The sequence below is a fragment of the Podarcis vaucheri genome (assembly GCF_965113315.1).
Source record: "Podarcis vaucheri genome assembly, chromosome: 14".
In the NCBI taxonomy this organism is placed as follows: domain Eukaryota; kingdom Metazoa; phylum Chordata; class Lepidosauria; order Squamata; family Lacertidae; genus Podarcis; species Podarcis vaucheri.
The window spans coordinates 29,837,690-29,856,748 of record NC_138752.1 but is presented as its reverse complement, the minus strand read 5'-3'; the positions used below and the strand labels follow the sequence as shown (position 1 = coordinate 29,856,748).

The 19,059-nt window shown below is 48.1% G+C and overlaps 1 protein-coding gene across 1 annotated transcript; it reads left to right on the top strand.

Moving 5' to 3' along the window:
* The first annotated feature begins 2,752 nt into the window (after positions 1 to 2,752).
* Positions 2,753 to 17,234, top strand: IL21R (interleukin 21 receptor). The gene is made up of 9 exons (XM_082199346.1): positions 2,753 to 3,645; positions 7,719 to 7,801; positions 8,954 to 9,068; positions 12,732 to 12,913; positions 13,525 to 13,679; positions 13,944 to 14,112; positions 14,447 to 14,546; positions 14,970 to 15,054; positions 15,721 to 17,234. The coding sequence occupies exons 1-9, from the start codon at positions 3,209 to 3,211 to the stop codon at positions 16,573 to 16,575; spliced, it is 2,181 nt and encodes a 726-aa protein (XP_082055472.1). The 5' UTR covers positions 2,753 to 3,208; the 3' UTR covers positions 16,576 to 17,234.
* Positions 17,235 to 19,059: the final 1,825 nt, after the last annotated feature.

The window sequence follows — 19,059 nt, the reverse complement described above, 5'->3', positions numbered from 1 at the left end:
CTGCTCGGCATGAATTGTGTTCAATTCCCAAAGTGCCACTCCTCCCCTTCACTGGGTTGTGAGCAAAATGTGCAACACAGCATGCAGCAGATGTGGAAAGCCCCCAGCTGATTCGCAGAAGAGAACTTGACTCCAGGAAGAGCCTGCTTTGCATGAAGTTGGGAGGTGACTGTTGAACTGGTGGGCGGGCAGGCAGCTGGTAGCAACCCTGGGCCTTCCGTAGCAGCCCACGCTCCACACTTCTGCTATTTCTGCCCTTTGTTCCAGCCCCACCCAGTTATATGCTGGATGGTAAGAAACCTGCAGTCCAAAAGAAAAAGAAAAAACAAACCAGGATTTTTTCTGGTGGAGGCAAGCACAGAATACCCATTCATTCTGTAGACTATAACAGTACAAACCTAAACATGTCTACTTGGAAGTGATTCCTACTGAATTCAGTAGGGTTACTCCCAGGTAAATGGGGCTAGAATTGCCGCCTAACTGGCCCTAACCTAGAGCTTTATAGTTCCTTGGATAGCTCAGTCAGTGGAGCATCAGACTCTTAATCATACGTTGGACGAAAGGTTTCCTGCATTGCAGAAGGTTGGACCAGTTGACCCTTGTGGTTCCTTTCAACTCTACCATTCTCTGATTCATCTGGTACTTAATGCTTCACAACTCTTGTGATGAAAAAGCTTGGTAAAGGAGAAGCAGGCTGCTAAACAGGGAAGGAAAAGCCAGCAGAAAACACCACCCACTTTCCATTGACAGAAGCCATCACTGGATCAAGGTACTTTCTATGAATGGGTGGATGCTACCATCCCTGCCGTGCTAGGGCACTTCAGTTCAGCTGTAATCTATATTCCCTTTTCATAGAATCGGGCGTATCACGTGCTGCCTTTCACATTCTGCTTCCATCAGGGATGCTGATTGTCATGCTCAATACAGCTGAGGATAATCGGAAGATAAAATAACCACATTTAAAGAAGAGTGGTGTGTTACTACACCTTCAAAAGTATAGGTATATTGTTACGAAACACTGAAGCATAGTTCAGTGTATATTAGATTAATTGGAGCCTATTCTGAGCAAGTCTTGACTCGATAATTGCAATTTACCTGACAGTAGTGTAATTAGGGCAGATGGGGCTCGTCAACCTGGGAAGGTAGCCGAGCTAGGAGAAAGTAAACTCTTGTCTTAAACCTGCACTGCCTTGCAGCTATACTCATTTGTGAGAAAGTCCTTGGTAGTAAATACCGTACTCACTGCCTTGCAGAACATATTTAGGAGAAGAAAAGGCTACAGAGTAAACCCTACACAAATCCAGAGTGGAGTCCCTAAGGTGGTAGGATGGCATCTTGTAGACTTCCTTCCAGCAACTCCTGCAGCCCAGCAGGTGCCAAATGTATTGTTTTGCTTTCTTTTGACCACCTTTGAAAACCTCCCAACAGCAGAGGACACAGCAAAGGGATGGTATCCACAATATACAAAATACTGCTCCAAAATCCCACAAACCCCCTTGACGCAATCAAAGAACAATGGGAGCACAACATAGGCTATGAAATTAACCCCACCCAATGAACTAGAATGTGGGCTAAACCTCCCTTTAAGTCCATATCAGCCAAAAGAAGGGAGCTCACTCTGAAACTCACCTACAGGTGGTACTTAACACCATGTAAACTGGCGCTGATACACACAGGAAACTTGCCAAGATGCTGGAGAGGCTGCATCTCCACAGGCACATACTTCCACATGTGGTGGGAATGCCCTAAAACCAATCCTTCTGGACAGCAGTCCTACAAGAGGTATGCAAAATAACTAAACAGGTATTAGAACTCACCCCATAACTGGCCCTACTGAACATCATCCTAGAACACAGAGCTTATAACCCAACTACTCTCAGCAGCCAAAAGCCTCATAGCCAGATACTGGAGAGACCCATCAGGAGTAAACATGGCCAATGGTATCAAATTGTATGGGAAATGACCTTAATAGAAAGGCTAACCAACAAACTGAAACTGTCACAGGGACAAATAGAAGAAGACACCTTCACCCCAGAATGGCTCTCCTTTATCACATACAGTACACAGCCCAACAAGACAGCAACAAGAATCCACTGACAGCATACAAATCAATCTGGCTTACCTGACCCAACAAGCCCTCCCTCCCCCAATGCAAAAGACCCCACTGCAGACAACCAACCACACCCTGCCCCCTAATACGTCCCACAACCAAGGAAATGTAATAAATGAACAGAAAGAAAACCTACCCAGTTGATGCTGACACAAAACCCCACACGTTCACTATACAAAGGAATATAAGCCTCACCACACCACCCCTCCTCTCCCCCAACCTTATACTGTACTCAACACTAATGTCTCACAACAAATGTAACTGATTTGTAATACAGTGGTACCTCGGGTTAAGTACTTAATTCGTTCCGGAGGTCCGTACTTAACCTGAAACTGTTCTTAACCTGAAGCACCACTTTAGCTAATGGGGCCTCCCGCTGCTGCCGTGCCGCTGGAACACATTTTCTGTTCTCATCCTGAAGCAAAGTTCTTAACCTGAAGCACTATTTCTGGGTTAGCAGAGTCTGTAACCTGAAGTGTATGTAACCTGAAGCGTATGTAACCCGAGGTACCACTGTAAATACTTCGCAACCTGAAAAAAAGAGACAAGGCATGTAATCCAATAAAATCTTTAATAATTTTTTTTTTAATAAAGTCAATAAAGTTTAAGAGCAAATATACATAATCAAATGACATGCTTGGCTTGCCTAAGCACAACAATTTCTAGCAGGCACCAAAAAGAGAACAGCCTGATCTCAATTAGCAGGGAGTTCCTGAGCATAGAAGGACTGTTGCCTTCCAAGGCAGATTCTTGAGAGCCTGCTGCAGCTGCCAGGCCCTCCCATAGCTGTTAGGGAAAGAGCCACACCACCCTCATATCTCCCATCCCCTCCATCCCATCTCTGTGGTCCTCCTTGTGCTGGAGAAGAGCCTAGTGGGCTCATGTGGATTCCCTGAATGTTCAAGGTTCTAGATCTCACAGGGAGCCTACACAAGGCCAGGAGACAAGACATGACAGGGCCAGGTGACAGGTGGGCCCTAAAGAGTAGGGACCCTCAAGCGTGCTCCCACTTTCCCCCAATGCACTTGGTGGTGCACACCTGAATGGGGCTTATGGGGAGGAGGTGCGTGGCAAACTCTCTCTTGGCCATGGAAGGTCATGGGTTACTGCAGGCTGCAAATTGCCACCTGGTTGAGTCCTGTTTCCTCTGCTTTTCAAAAGCAGCCAGCGGCTTTTGCTCTAGGCTTCAGTGCCCTAACCGCCTCTCCTGCATCGCTGGCTACTGCTTTACCTGCAGGTTGCAAAGCTGTCTGCCTACAGGATGCTGCTTTCAGTTGTGGGGAGGAGGGAAGGGTAGGGGAACTGGCTGAGGACACTACCTCCTCCTCCTTCTCTCACCTCATGTCCTCACCACATCCTCCTGCTTGTACAGTAATATCAGGGCAAGCTGACGTCACGCCTGTTCCAGAACCAAATCTAGTTATGACTCATCAAGGCATTTGCACCTCTAGAAGGCAACCATCGCAGGAGGCTGAGCGAGGACCCACCAGGCGACAATGGCCAACTGAGGAAGAGGACCAGAGCAGTGAAGCTGGGTAAGTAAGGGGCTGCCCAGGGTCGGTGGCTTCCAGGCAGGGAGTCGGGGGGGGGGACAATAACGTTGGGCACAATGAGGTGTGTTGGGAAGAGACACCAAGCATGTGGCTGAGCGTTTGGTCACCATTATGGGAGTTCCTCCTGCTGCCAGGGCCTGACCCCATGCTTGGAAGCATGGAGTCATGGGCAGCAGGCAAATCCACCTCCTGTAGCCTCCTTTGGCCATGTTCTGTCCCCCGCCCCATTCTGGAATGGGTGCATCCACACAGTGGAAGGAGGAGATGCCACCAACCCAACATGAGAACAGAAGGAGATTCTGCTGGGTCAGGCCAAAGGGGGCCCACCGGGAAGGTGCTGGGAATTGCTGGTGGAGAAGCAACTCTCAGGCCTGGCTGGCAGCTTCATTTTCTCTGTATGTATCAAAAAGGTAAAGCTCCACATTCCTGCTGGTCTGGCCCATGAGCTAAAAATGGAATGACATGGGTGTTGTGTGAATAGGCACTTACACAGGGGGAAAAGATGTAGTAGCGGGAGGCAGTGAAAGACAGAAGTGCCTGGCGTGCTCTGGTCCATGGGGTCATGAAGAGTCGGACACAACTAAACGACTAAACAACAACAGCAGTGGATAGAGGGAGATTTGGATCAGGACATCAATTAGGGGAGTGCGGCTTACTTCTTCCAACCATTTTCCTGGAAAGAAAACGTGGGAAGGCTTTAATGGTGACCAGCCAGATGGCTCTGGGAAGTCCATAGGCAGGACACAAACCTTGTTGCTCTCTTCTCCATTCTGGATGCTAACACAAACATCCATACAAAAAAGGCACCTCACTCTCTTTTTCATATAGTCTTCTCTCAAGCATTTTTCTTTTTTTTGACAGTATAAAAATTTCCCTGGTTTGTTAATAAATCAGCCCAGCCATCGCAACTGAATTTAGTACTAGTTGGACTTTTCTTTGAAATCCTGACTGAGTCATTTCTGAATACCACTTGGCGGGTTCACAATCCACCAGAGGTTGCAATTCTCCCCCTAAATCTGCCTGGGGTTACACTTCTAGTAAGCCTCACTGAGTTATCTGGAATGAAAACTAATGAATTTATCTCACTGTGTGAGGGGGGACCTATTAAACCACCAGTTCCTTTTTTGGGCAAGTTACATTTTAAATATTTAAATTTCTCTTTGTAATATTCATGTGGTGTCAGTCAAGAGATTCAAAGAAATTGGCTCTATGGTTGTCCTCAGCCAAATCTGGTGCACCAACATCCCTCTCCATTGCTTTGGAGATGATGGACTTCTCCTTGAGTGGATCCTTGTTTTGTTTTATGGGGTTCTAAACCATTATTTTCCGGAACAAAGTTCCACTAATCATTTGTGTCTTGAGTGAATTACTCTTCTGTATACAAATAGATGTACCTCTCAAAACCTTGTCAAGGTGCTCTGTTTTTCCCCTGAGCGGTTCTCTTAAGGAATAAGCAGCTAATTTTGGTGGGTTGACTCATTTTATGATTTGATAATGCCTTTTACCCAGATTCTGGTTTGTTTATTGTCTGGAACAGGGTTATAATTTTTCAGAAATCAGCAGATAATTGCAGCCTGATTGTTTTCATCTTTGCGAATTAGAAATAAAACCAAAAAGGCTACGTCTGATGTAACTAAGTGAGACTTGCGATTGACCACCATTGCGAGGTCCACTTCATATGTACATTTGCGTTTGCATTTTATTTATTATTACCATCTGTTATCCCACCTTTATATCCCTCCTTTTCCTCCAAGGAGCTCAAAGTAGCATACACCCTTCTCTCTCCCCCCCCCCCACACTATTTAATCCTATTAACAACCCTAAGAGGTAGGTTAGGCTGAGGCAGTGACTGGCCCAATATCACCCTTCAGTGGACTTGATGGCTATCACCCTTCAGTGGACTTGATGGCTGAGTAGGTTTTGAACCCTAGTCTCCTAGTCAACTACATTTGTTAAGTTTCATCCCAGTTGTCCTTTCTGTCATTTGTTTTTCCTGTTACCCTGAGCTTTGCTAATTTGAAAAGAACCCCCTCCATCTCTCAACTGAGTTACTGTGATAAAAATGATTAAAAGTACCTAGCCAAGGATGGAGACACACTCCCCCTCCCCATTTTGATGAGGAGCCATGGATGGTTTTCCTACAGCTGTGAATCCACCTGACAGTATTTTCATCTGGCCTGTACCGAACCAGTCTGAGAACATCATGAGTGGTTTTCCAAAATTGCAGTAACAGAAGCTCAGCTAGAAGTTGTACCACAGATCAGGGAAGGAGTCAACCAGTTCAAGAGGATGTTAGTGTGGTTAATGAACAGAGACACAGAAGCTTTTGGAGGCAAGAGTGCTTCCTTCAGAAAGTGGGACAGGAAGCCGAGAACAGGAATAAATGGACAGCTTTCACAATGGAGAGGAGTATGGCATGGGGCTCCCTGTGGATCTCAACTAATTTTGTCAATGACCTGGTGCAGTGCATTGTCCAGGTTTAGCGATGACACCAAATTTTTCAGGATCAATAAAGCAAAATGGGATTGGGTAGAGCTCCCGGAGGATCTCTGTACATTAGTCCAGTCCTGCTGGATCAGGCCAAAGGGGAACCAATGAGTCTCCTTCCCCTCCTGGGCAGCCATATGCCTAGAGGAAGCCCACAGGTAGGAGGACATGATGATGGCACTGATCTGGAGAGCAACTGGCAGTCAGAGGCTCTTGATCCTGGAGGACTGTAACCTGCATTTGGTTGACCAATAAAATCTGGTGGTGGCGATATATAGACAAGTAGAATCCATTGATAGCTCTATCCTCCGTGAATTGGTCTAATCACATTTTAAAGGCATGTGATGTGGATGCCTTAATTCAGCTATGTGCTGCATAAAGGACTTTCTTTTATCCAGTGCTTTCCCCCCTAGAAAAATAGGTGCCAGTACTCACCGTGAAGTTGTTACAGTAAGTGCCCCACTTTTTTTACAACAACAAAAAAGAGGTGCCAGTACTGCTTACCCTCGAGTACTCCCTGCAAAGAAAGAAAAAGCGCTGCTTTTATCTATCTTGATTTTTTCAGCATTCAGCTTCATTGAATGTTCATGAGTTCGCCACCCACATTCTCTGTGTCATGCATAATTCTATAAATTTCTGTTATGTTGCCTCTTACTCACCTTTTCTCTAAAGGTCCCAAACGCTGAAGTCTTTCTTTATAATTTTGGTTGCCCCTTTCTGAACCTTTCCCAACTCTAGCTTATCCTTTTAGAGTTGAGGTTATCAGAACTGTACACAATATTCCAAATGTGGTCTCATTTGTATAATGGCATTATGATGCTGGCAGATTTATCTTCCATTTCCCCCCACTAATGATCCCTACTATGGAATAATGCCTTTTTTACAGCTGCTGAATACTGGGTCAATGTCTTCTCTGAGCTATCTATTATGACCTCAAGATTTCATTTCTGGTCTGTCACCGCCAGTTTAAACCACATGAGAAATTTAGACCATATGGGAAATTATGTTTTTATTTGTTTGTTTGCCCCAATATTCATCACTTGACACTTATTTACAGTGAATTTACAAGATGAGAAACAGATAATGGGCGAGTGGCAAAGCCTTGGAGAATATTTTAAAAGATATGATACTAAAACTAACCTACAAGTAGGGGTAATTTCAGGAGCAACAGTTAACAACAATGGAGGAATTAAAAGGAGAAAAATAGGGTCGGAGAATTATCAGATATGCAGCAATGTAAGGTACACCTAGAATGCTACGGTGTGTTGGGTTGGGATGTCTGTAGCGACATTTTGTATGATGGAAAATGTATGATGTGTAAATAGAAAAATGGAAAATGCATAAATTAAAATAAAATAAGAATACAGTGAATTGCATGTCTGTGCGTATCCTGCTGTGAGGGCACCCTGACAGCTCAAAAAATGTGAGTTTGCAATCTGGCTGGTCTTTGAGGATTTGGACTCCAGATGCTCCTCTCACTCAGTGCCTGAAAGTTTCTGGGATCCCTTCCTGGAATCTCACATTCCTCTTTCTCCTTCCTGATAAAGTTGCTCTGAATTGTCTTGCAGCGAGCCTCAAGGGACTGTGGCAAAAGGAAGGATGGCAGACCAGGTGTGGGGATGGCTGCTGCTGCTGCTCTTCCTTCAGCAAGGTAAGCCCAGCCTCCAAGAATGCATTCAGACGATTGAAAGTGGTTTTGCTTTCCATGTGGGAGGAAGTGGAGGGGGAAGTTCACACACGCACGCAGTGCAGCTTATTCATTCACTTTCCAAAAACAACACTCATCAAGACATTTTGAAACAATGCAGAAAGACCTGTTTGCCAGAAGCAACAGTGCAATGAGTTCGTGCAAGCAGTGTCATCAAGTGCTTTCAGTGGGGTGGGGATTATCATTGTCACCATGTCAAGGGGTGTCGTAGTGAAAGCCAAATGGAGTGTCTGTGCAACTGTGGCACATCCCTCACTGTTAGGGGTGGAAAGATGTCAGCTGATGAGCAGGGATTGGAACAGGATTGTGCAGCCGTTGTGGGATTCACTCCTGTCCTGCTCATTGGCTGACACTACCAGTGATGGGCATGCGATCTTGCAGGCCAAAGTGCAGCCCCTGGTAGGCCAAGGTGGGCCCGCAAGCGAGAGGCTCTCCACCCCTCCCCTGTAGTGTCAAGACGCCTATTCCGTAGTCTCCAATTGCAAGAATGTCCCTATTTTCTGTGGGATGTATTATTAAACATTCCCCCATTTACATCTGAGGAATTTTGGAGGGTATGCACCTCCTCTCAGCCTGATTGTTTGGGACAGGGATTTTTGAGCCACAAGAAGATGCTGATGGTGTGTGGATGCCCTATCAAGACTGAGTGCTCAAAGCGGGGTGACTAAATGCCTGCTGTGGAAATAGCCTTCAATTCCTTGGCAATGGGGTGGAGATCTTGATCCCCTTGCTAGGGATGTCCTACTGTAGGTGACCCATAAGCAAACACCTGCGCTGACCAGAATGACCACCCAAAATCCACGTGGTCAGCACTAGATGTCCAAAGTTCAATCACAGGGAAGGCCAGTAAGTTGGAATTGGAGGCTTTTAGGCCTGAGCTTCAGAGCACAGCTGCAGGTGGAGATGGTTCTGACCGAGGCACCTAGATTCAGTAGGTTGGATTGGTTTTGTTTTTTCGGGAGGCAGGCCTACCCACCTCCTCTACCAGAATCAATTATCTTTCAGTTGTATTGTGGGGTAGGGGACAGATGGGTCTCTGCATCATGCATTCTATCCTCTGAGCAGCCACATCTGTCTCACCTTTCTCACCTCCAGCTTCAGCTTGTGGGAATCTCACCTGTTTTGCCGACTACATCAATACCTTGACATGCATGTGGGGAAATGACCCCCATGCCTCCAGCAGAGCTCAGTACCATCTCACAGCAACATGGTATGTATGGATGTATGGCTGTGGAGGAAGGCGTGCCGTTGACCCCAACCCCCTGGGACTTTAGGGCTGCCCCCATGACTTTCACAAGGTTCGGGGGCAGAATATCTTTCTCTGTGGCTTCCAAATCCTGGCTTTGCTTGGGAGTGGGGCAAGGGGGGGGAATGGCCCCCTTCTCTGCTAACCCCTGGGGCTCCTTGGCACACCTTTGTGGACATACTTAACCAGCTGCTTCGGCTGTAGCTGAGTCTGCTCTCTAGCTAATGTTGGTCAGGCTTGTGCCATCAGACAACCCTGCTGCACATTTGTGGTGGGTGTGTCTCCTCACAGCTGCCAGGATGGAAGCCACTTTAGCCGCTGAGCCCTCCTTGGCCACTGCCAGCTCCCTTTATGCCTTCAGCTTTCCTTTCCTTTAAGTCCTTCTGAATCTGGAATGACAAGCAGGGTTTCCCAGAGCTGGGTCTCCATCTGTTTTTGGACTACAATTCCCATAATCCACTGGTCCTGCTAGCTAGGGATGATGGGAGTTGTAGTCCAAAACCAGCTGGAGACCCAACTTTGGGAAATCCTGGACTAGAGCAAGACAGTTTGGATTGGGGGGGGTGAAGGCTAAGGCAGCCCACCCCAGCCAGCAGGTTCATTCCAGCAAGTGGCTGCTTGGTAGAATGGGGAAAGGGATGAAGCTGGTAGGGTCCCCATGGGCCATGCAGGGCAGCGTCCTCTTTTTTTAAAATGCAGATTTAATCTCTTCAAAATTTTAAAACATAATCCCATATTCCCAAATACAAAACGGATATGCTAAACATTAGGAGGAAGACTTTCAGCCCCCTGTTGCTCATTCTTATCATGGAAGTTCATGGTTTCTCATTATGTCTGAATTGAGCTTAAAAATAGTAAGTTTGATGGTTTTCAGTGCAGTTGATTTGACAGATCTTGTTAAAAATGGTATTGGAAAATAATTTTATATACAACATTTGGAAAGTCAGGTACATTTAAAACCAAGACACAAATGTTTGCTAGTTCTGAATGGTTTGTATCTGTAAACAAAGATCTGTCTTTAAAAATCTGAGCAACAATTTTGAGAGGGAATCTCAAAACAATTTCATTTGTAGTCTCCTGTAGTAAAACCAAGTATACAAAAAGAACAGGCCCCATATGCTCATCACCCTTGACAAACACCTGAAACCAAACTACATTTGAACACAGTAATATGAAAGAAAAGAATAGCACTTCCACCACACAAGCTCTCGCTTTGTTTCCAATATGAATTCATCATCAAAAATTAAAAACAGAGATCAGTCTTATTTACACATTTTTCCTATTTATCATCTAATCTCATCAGGATTTAAAGTGAATTAAAATGAATGAGGAACTTCAATCATCAAAAACTTTGCATCCCAGGGGAGTCCTTTCAGAAAATTTATCTTTATTAATTGCGGGTGATAATTATTTTTCCACTCCCCAGCTACATGTACAGGGTGCCAATGTACATGTAATGTACATGTAATGTATTCTCAGTGATCTGTTATTTTAAAAGTGTGCAGTATCAGGAAAGCCAGATCATCCAAATAAGTACTGGAACACCCAAAGATTTGGGGCATTAAGGAAACTGGGAGCAAAAAAATTGAAAGCATTCATACCTCTGTAATTCTAAAGGTCATTGTGTAGTTAATAGGAACTGCAAGTTTGTACCTGCTCACACTAATGGACTTCACTGACAAGCAAAGATATAATGTAAGACAGCTGGTCAGTTCAGTAGGCCCTTGGCAACTTATGGACACATACACACAGCTTGGACAGCAGCAGATATGACCATATGTTTTTAAAGATGATCATTAAATGTTGCTTTTAATGAAACACCTCAAAACACGCTGATGATATCTTAATAGGGTAATGCATTTCTATTCATTTGAATGCTGCCTGCAGTTGCTTCGAAGCACAGGATAATAGAGGTCTAAAGGTTACCCTACATACATGCTTTTACAAATGAGTTAAAGACATTCTGTCTCTGTTTCCTCGTCACTGCCTGCAACACCACTGTCTGTGGATGCTGTGACATCTTCATTGGTACCCTAGCCATTATCTCCTCTCTCAGCTGCTTCACCCTTTGGGCCACCCTCAGATGCACTGTTATCTTTAGATGGCTGAACGCCTTCTGGGAGCTGGACACGTTTCCAAAGAATCTGCGTCAGATGCTGTTTTTGGCATTTCTGTATTTGGATCACCTGCTTGGCAGGGGGTTGGACTCGATGGCCCTTGTGGTCTCTTCCAACTCTATGATTCTATGATTCTATGATTCTATGAAAAACTTTTGCCAACCCTTCAGTCTCTCTTCCCTTTCTCTTGAAGTCTCCTCGACCTGATAATCTGTTACACCATCCCATGTCTCCACAGAGAGCTGACGTCCACCAAACCATCGCCCATTGAGTGCCTGTTTGCAGGCATCTCCTTCTTCTGCTTCTTTAAATGACACAGAAGCAACACCATCTGGGTGCCTATCAAATAAAATTACTTTCTTTACTTATCCAAACTTTTCACATTCTGTCTGAAGATCTTCTCTTATCTCATTTAGCACTAAAGGATCTTCCTCAAAATTGCTTGGGTGGAACATGTTCCTGATAATGATAACACGCTCGTGCCACATTCGAACACTGACATCTTTCTTCTCCTGTCTCCAATCCAGAAGTTTTTGTTGTTGAGATAGCTTCTTCTTATAGTCTTTGGATTTCTTTTACTTCTTGCTGGCATCGTACTCCCCCTTCGGTTGAAACTGTGCAACTTCCACATGCAATTTGTAGCCTCTAATTTCATTTTCATCCAATAGTTTGAATGCTAGTTCAACAGATTCTCTCTTTAAGTAGCAGCAGAGCCCATCTCCTTTCAGATTTCCTTCTTTGTCTTTGTAAAGTTTAATTTTAGGCTCCTCTGTTTGCGGATCACGCATAACAATACCACATTTTGACATAACCTGCATAAACTCATCTTTTGTAATGTCTGGCGGTAAACCTGTCACATATACATTTGTGTTTCTCTGTTCTTCAGCATGAAACCATCCTGCGTCAGGTGTTATTCTCTCTCCTTTTGGTTTAACATCCGTTGCCTGAGATGCTTTTGGACCTGTTGCCTGCTGGACCTTGGTAGCCTTTGAATCTGTAGGCGTTTTAGATTCAGTCTTTCTAAGAGAGGCAGATGAACTATCTGAACTTTCAGTGGGAAAGCCATAGTTAGCATGATATGTTGCCAGGAAATCTTCAGTAACCTTCGGGAACCAGGCCTTCTTGTTGGTATCCCACTCGTACTGTGTCCCGTCTGCTGGGTCTGTGTACGTGAAAGGGTCCTCGCTGCCTTCCTCGCCCTCCTTGCCGTACTGCTCCTGCAGCCACAGCTGCCAGTAGAACTCCTCGTTCCAATCCGAGGCGCCAATACTCATGTTGCGGCCGGAGCCCAGGCTGACGAGGCAGAAAACGCGGGGCGACTCAGCAGCGCCTCACAAGCTAGGCCGCGCCTCAGGTGCCGCCGCCTCCTACTCAGGAGCCGCCGGACTGCGCGAAGCCACAATTGGGGTCCTCTTGAGCATCATGGCTGCGGCTGTGGGACTTTCCTGGCTCACGGAGGGAGCAGCCATGGCCGTCCCACACTGAGCGGGGGCATCTTTGGTGTTCGCAGGGACTGCGGAGAAGGTGGCAACTGCTCTTTCACCTTCAATGGTACCACCGCCACCACCGCCCGATACACCTGCTTTGCAGAGCAGAATATCTGCTTTGGGAACAACAACTTTGAGGTGGTCGTGAAGTGGGGGGATGAGCAACGGCAAGTGTGTAAGAACGAGTTTGTCTTCCAAGAACACTGTAAGTATGGGGGGATAGGACTCTGTGCCTGTCTGGACACATGAGTAGGACTGGGAGGAGGAGGAGGACACACATGGGCTGCTGGCGTGCGCAGCGAGAAAGGGCTCAGAGACCCTTCCTCACTTAACGGGTGTGGCGGTGGCATTTTTTGAGATTTGGGTTTATTTACAAGGTTAAAGGCAAGGAGTTTTCAAGCTCCTACAGCCAGCTAACCTTGGGCTGATTAAACAACCTGGGGCCTTTTAAATGTTTTGACAAGTTTATTCACCATCCCGCTGCCCCCCGCGCCATTATGTATTTTGCGTTTTTCTGTTGTAAACTGCCCTGGAATCTTCGAATGAAGGGCGGTGTATTCAATGAATGAATGAGTGAGTAAATATGAATGTGAATGAATAACCCACTGCCTTTCATTCAACCCCAGCAGCCCCAGATGCTTTCACCTTGCTCCACTTGGAGGCTGGAGGGACATCCCTCTGTCGTGCCCTGCAGGGGCTTCCCCCCAAAACTACACCCTGGGGATTTGGGGGTGTCACTGCTGCTTCACCCAGTGGGTGGGGGCCAAGTCCTGTCAGCCAGATGCCCTCAGGAGCCCACCTTGACTCTTTCCCCAGTTAAGCCATCCCCGCCGTTCAGCCTGAGGGCTATTGTCTCCCCTGAGGGCTACAACCTCTCCTGGAGCACCATGTACCAGCAAGATGAGTACTTCTACCTGGACACGGAGCTGCAGTATGAGTTGCGCTACCGGCAGAGGGGACATCCATGGCAGGTAAGCCAGGAGGCAAGGGCCAGCCTGAGCTGGATGGCGGCGGGCGCCATTTGCCAAGTCAGGCCCTCAATGGCTGGCCATCCTGGAGCTCAGCCCCAAAGTTTCTTAGTGCTTCTCTGGACTTGGGCTTCAGGGGCACTGGGAAGTCATGGGGCTCTTTCAGGATCATTTGAGTAACTCCTCTGAATTGCTACGAAGGTGGCAGAGGTAGGGAGCGTTTTCCAGAATTCCTCCCAGCTATTTGGCTTCTTCCCTTTCCTGCAGGGACACAACCATCTTCTGCAGTACACCGAGACCTTGTGGCTCCCCCAGGAGTTTGAAGGGGACACAGACTACGAACTCCAGGTTCGGGCGAAGCCAAGGGAAGACTCCTTATACCAGGGCACTTGGAGCGGCTGGAGCCCCAAGACGACCTTGAGGACGCTGCCAAGGGGTGAGTCCCCCCTCCCTCCCCACGAGGGGGTCTTGGCCTCTGCCCATACAAGGAGGCCTGAACCTTGCCATCAAAGGCCGTTCATAAGCCCCTCTCCCAGTCCAGGAGGGCCTTCTGCACCTTTGAGACCATGAATCCATGGCAGATCAGAGGAGCAGCCTCTCTTCCTGTCAAGAAGTAGACCCCCTCCTGCTACTCTGCTGCCCTAGGAGGGAGCTCTGGCCACGATCCCAGGGAAACTCATCCTGACTGAGCCCCAGAGCCCAGCCCACCCTGGCAACCCCCAGTGGAGCTACCAAAGAAAGTAACTGATATTACTGGTTTCCTTCCTCAGCCATGGAGGACAGGCCAGGAGACAAGTGGTCCTTGTGGTTCCTGCTGGTGCTCAGCCCATTGGTTGCTCTCGTGGTCTTCCTGGGCTGGCAGCACCAAAGGTGAGTGTGGGAGTTGGATGCTAGATGCTGAGGTGGCGGGGCTGCTGAGGGCTTCTGGTTGGCCGCAGGCTGCCCACTTCCCAGCTGGATGACCTACCCTACACAGAGAAAGGAAATGGTGGGGGGGGGGAGGCATCACCTCCTAAGAAGCCATGCTCAGGTAAGTCCACCAAGCCCACTCCCTCTTTCCCTCAGTCTGCAGAGCACCAGCCACGGGCTTGCTTGCTTGTGGCTGTGGGTGGCTGAGTTCCCTAGAAATGGAAGCCATGAGCTTCCTTGGACAAGGCAGTTGCCGGGCAGCAAGCCTGAGACGCCAGTGCCTCAAGGCCTGGCCATGCTCCTAGTCCCTCCCGTGGGTAGTCGGTGGAATGAAATTTGGGCACTCCCCACAAAAGGCCTCCAGCTCTCCTTTCCCTCTGGCAGGTTGTGGAAGAAGCTGGACATCTTCATCCCCAGCCCGGCCCCCTTTTTCCAGCCCCTCTACCTGATCCACAATGGAGACTTCAAGGTACAAACAACTCCTACCCACCAGACAGGAGGGGCAGGGGAGGGTGTTGGAGTGGCTGTTTGAATTGACCCACAGGCACCTACGGATCCTCCGGGCATCACCCAAGGCAGAAAGTTCCTGTATGTGTGTGTTTGGGGGGGGGGTCCTGCCTCAAGTGCCAGGAGCCTTAAGGCATGGTCGGTGGGAGGGAGGACATCAGGCTGCCTAATATTCTGCAGAGAAGTTGGGGACTTGGTGGAGGGGTGGGGGACACAAGGCCTTCTCCCCCACCCCAGGCTTTCTCCATGTCCCCCTCCCCACAGCAGGGCCTCTGCCTGCTTCTCTCTCACCCCAATTCCCATCCCTATGGGGCAGGATCCTCTCTGAAAAAGTGAGCTCTGGGCAGAGTCCTGTGGAAAGCACATAGCCCTTGCAGCCACCAGGTGCATTACAGATGGGGGAGGAGTTTCCTCTTGGCACAGAAGGATGCCAGGAGATGATGGGGTAGCTGATAAGTGGGCACTTTGTTGCACAGTCTGGGCTGGAGGAAGGAGCTCCTCTCCTGGGATATGTCCTTCTGAAGGTATGCAATTCCTTCCATTCCCCAGATGGTTAAAAAAAGGCCCACACCTGCTGTTTCTCTGGCCACGGCCTGCTGACACCTCTCTCTCTCTCTTTCCTGTGCAGAAGTGGGTGGGCAGCGGCATCTCCTGCCCTGGAGCCATGCTGGACAACTTTGAATGGAGCACAGCCCTGCTGGATGTGTTTGGGATGGGCCAAAAACCCCTTCCCCCCAGCCCTGCCAAGGAGCAGCAGAGTGGGGGCCATGCACCCTCCCCTGCTACATTTGCTTCCCACCTGCCTGGGAGCCAGGATGCCACCCACGAGCAGGCCTACGGCCACCTCTCCATTGACACCGTCACTGTGACTGGAGAGTTTACCGCCTGCTGCCCGCGGTGCAAGGGGGCCACAGCATGCTGTGCTCTGGAGGAGGGCCAGGACGAAAGAGATGCCTACCAGGGCATCCTCTTCAATGAGGGCCAGATCTCCGAGAATCTGCTCCTGGTGGACATGATCCCACCAGCAGCAGCCCAGAGGAAGGCTTTCTTGTCTGCCTTGGAGTCCTGGTCAGGAGACCCTCTCCTCGAGACTCTTACTCCTTTCTCGCAAGCTGGCAGCTCCCTGGGCAGAAAAAGGTCTGGGAAGGAGGTGGACTTTTTTGGTTCACCTCCTGAGCCCTGGACCCTGGAAGGCCTCTTGTCTCCAGAGGAGGAGGACATAGCTTCCTACCGAGACCTGCTCTCTCCTGACTTGGATGCAGATGGGGACCTCCTTGCCAATGGCCTGGATCTGGATACCATTGACAGTGGCTTTGCAGAGTGTGACTGTGGGAGCCCTGTGGACTCTGAGTTTGAGAGGAGGCCGACAGGCTGTGGGTCTGAACCCCTCAGTGTGGAAAGCGGAGAGACAGGGGAAGAGCTCCTGCCCAGCTATGTCAAGCAGTGGGTCTCCTCCTGTCACAACAGAGCGCAGCCCAGTTAAAAGCACAGAGGGGGGAGCAGGAGCTGAGCACCTGTCGAGGCCACTGTGAAGCTCCTTCACTCCTTGCAAAGATCTATGGGTCTTGCTTGGACGCTCAGCTTTCTCCTGCATAAGAGAGACATAAGCAGGGAAGCCTTTGCTGCCACTACCAGACACCTCCTCCTTTGCGCCGGGAGACCCACCCACCCCAGGACTGGAAGCTGTTTTTTCCCTCCTTGGCAAATTCCTCTTTTTGCTTACAAAAGTTAATATTTTTACAAAGGCTGTGAAATCTTTGGATGAAGTTGGGAGTGTCAACTACAAAGCAGACTTCAAGTTCCAAGCCACAGGGGGTGCACATGGGTGGGGTGGGGTGAGCTGGGCAGAGAGAGGGAGACATGCACATCACATTTGCTCCACCCCTGTGGTGGGGGAGAAAATTGTAGTCTTCAAGGCCAGCATCAATCAGGAGGAGGCCCCCCACCAAAGCTAGACTCTCAGCAGCAGCAGCAGCTTCGCTCCATGAAGAGCCCCAGAGGACCCCCAACCTTCCCCCTCCCTCTTTCCTTATCCTTTCCTCCTCTTTTTTGGAGCCACCACACTTCAGGCTGTGAGCCCTGGGCAGGGACCAATTATGTTGGCATTTGTTGTATAGCAATTAATAAAGAAGGTCTATCACAGTTGTGGTGATTTGTGTGACTAGTGGAGCGTGTGCATGGTCATTGCTTGGGGGAGTGAAGGCCAAGTCAAAAGGGGAGAAAAAGGAGACAAAGAGGACAGAGTTTCCCCCACAAAGGGAAGTCCAAGCCTGAATTGGAAACTGAAAATCAGCTGGTGGGTCTGGGATAGGGTGGAGGGGTTACTATTGCACATATTAATATTGCGTAGCTTGAAACAATTGGATGCATAAAAGCTGACTCCTTTCGGAATAAAAATTGTCCAGACCCATAAATATGATTCAGAGCTTTACTAACCAGAACTTCTTCAAAACTGGTACAGTACAAAAACAAATGATAACTCCAAATAATTCCGTAAGACTTGTCCAAGCATAGGCTCAATATCTTAGAAATATGACTCTAAAGAGACCTAGAATCCAAGGTCTCTCCCTACAGTCGCCATAAGCCTGGAGCTGTATCTCATGGGAAGACTGATTTGCACATCTTTCTTCCACTATTCCTGGGAAATAAAAAACCAAAGGCAGCTCCCTTCAAAATGGAGATTTGCAATTGAATACTATAAACATGTGGTCTAAGGTTAAACACATGAAAAGGGCAGAGAGCATCAACTTTAATCATTAACTTAGCTAGAAGCTTAGAGAGCTTTAGCATCCCCCAATGAAATTTTCCAGCGTTAAACCCTTAGCAATATACATGCAGACATTCTCCATTTCATTCTGCAATTAAACAATTATACTCAACATTTAACTTGGTGATAAACTTCATTTCTTTGTTTCATTCAAGAACGTCTTTCTGGGAAACGTGCCAAAGCGCTTTAATCATAGCATATTAAAAAACTATTTCAAACCCAGGACAGCTGCAGGCTGGAACAAGAATCCCTCCTTGTTACTTTATGTTATTGTTTATTTATATGCCACTGTTAGGTTTCCATGGGGGTTGCTCGTGCGCAAGCAGGCAAATCCCTCCCTGGGTGGCTGCTAATGTAAACTTTATCTGTCCAGAGAGCCACTCACCCGTGGCTCTCTCAATCGCTGGCAGAATCCGTGAGTGGGCGTTTCTTAAACTTCTTCCAGCAAAGAAGTTCCTTGACGCCCAGTCTCCGCCTTCCCTCTCTGCGCTAAAGCCTTCTGCGCAGAGAGGGCGTGGGCAGCGGAGGACCCCTTCCCTCCCCGCTTGTCCCAGGCAAGGAGTCATGGGACCACCTCGCCACTTCTGACTCCTGCACCCCCTCTCCACTGGAGCTGCGTTTATTCTCTTCCCCAGAAGATGAGCTGCTCCTCCCGATCCCCGGAGGCTCTCTATAATCCCTCTGGCTTTTGCTCTCTCCCTCCGGTACTGATGGCAGTTCCCTGACATCCACCTTTTAGCCAGAAAGGCTCCCAAGAATTAGCAGATACAGTCATATCTCGGGTTGCGCATTTTTGGGTTACGGACCGCACCAAACCCAGAAGTACTGGAATGGGTTACTTGTGGGCTTTGAACATCGTTCTTTGCACATGCACAGAAGCACCAAATTGTGTCATGCACGTGCGCAGACGTAGCGCTGCGGGTTGCGAACATGCCTCCCGCACGGATCACGTTCGCAACCCGAGGCATGACTGTACACACAAATGCAATAATGCATACATCAACAATACAAAATTATACACATTCAAAACATTCCAACAGTATTACAAAGCAAACACGTTAGTGTTCCTACAAAAAAAGTTAAGACAAAAATGCCCAAGCAGCATCTTCACTTTAAAAGTGTCCCAGGCAAAGGGGTGGGGCAAGGCAGGTGGAAAAAGCTGAGGCCCCTAGATGGTCCCAGCAGCCTCTCCCCTGGAGC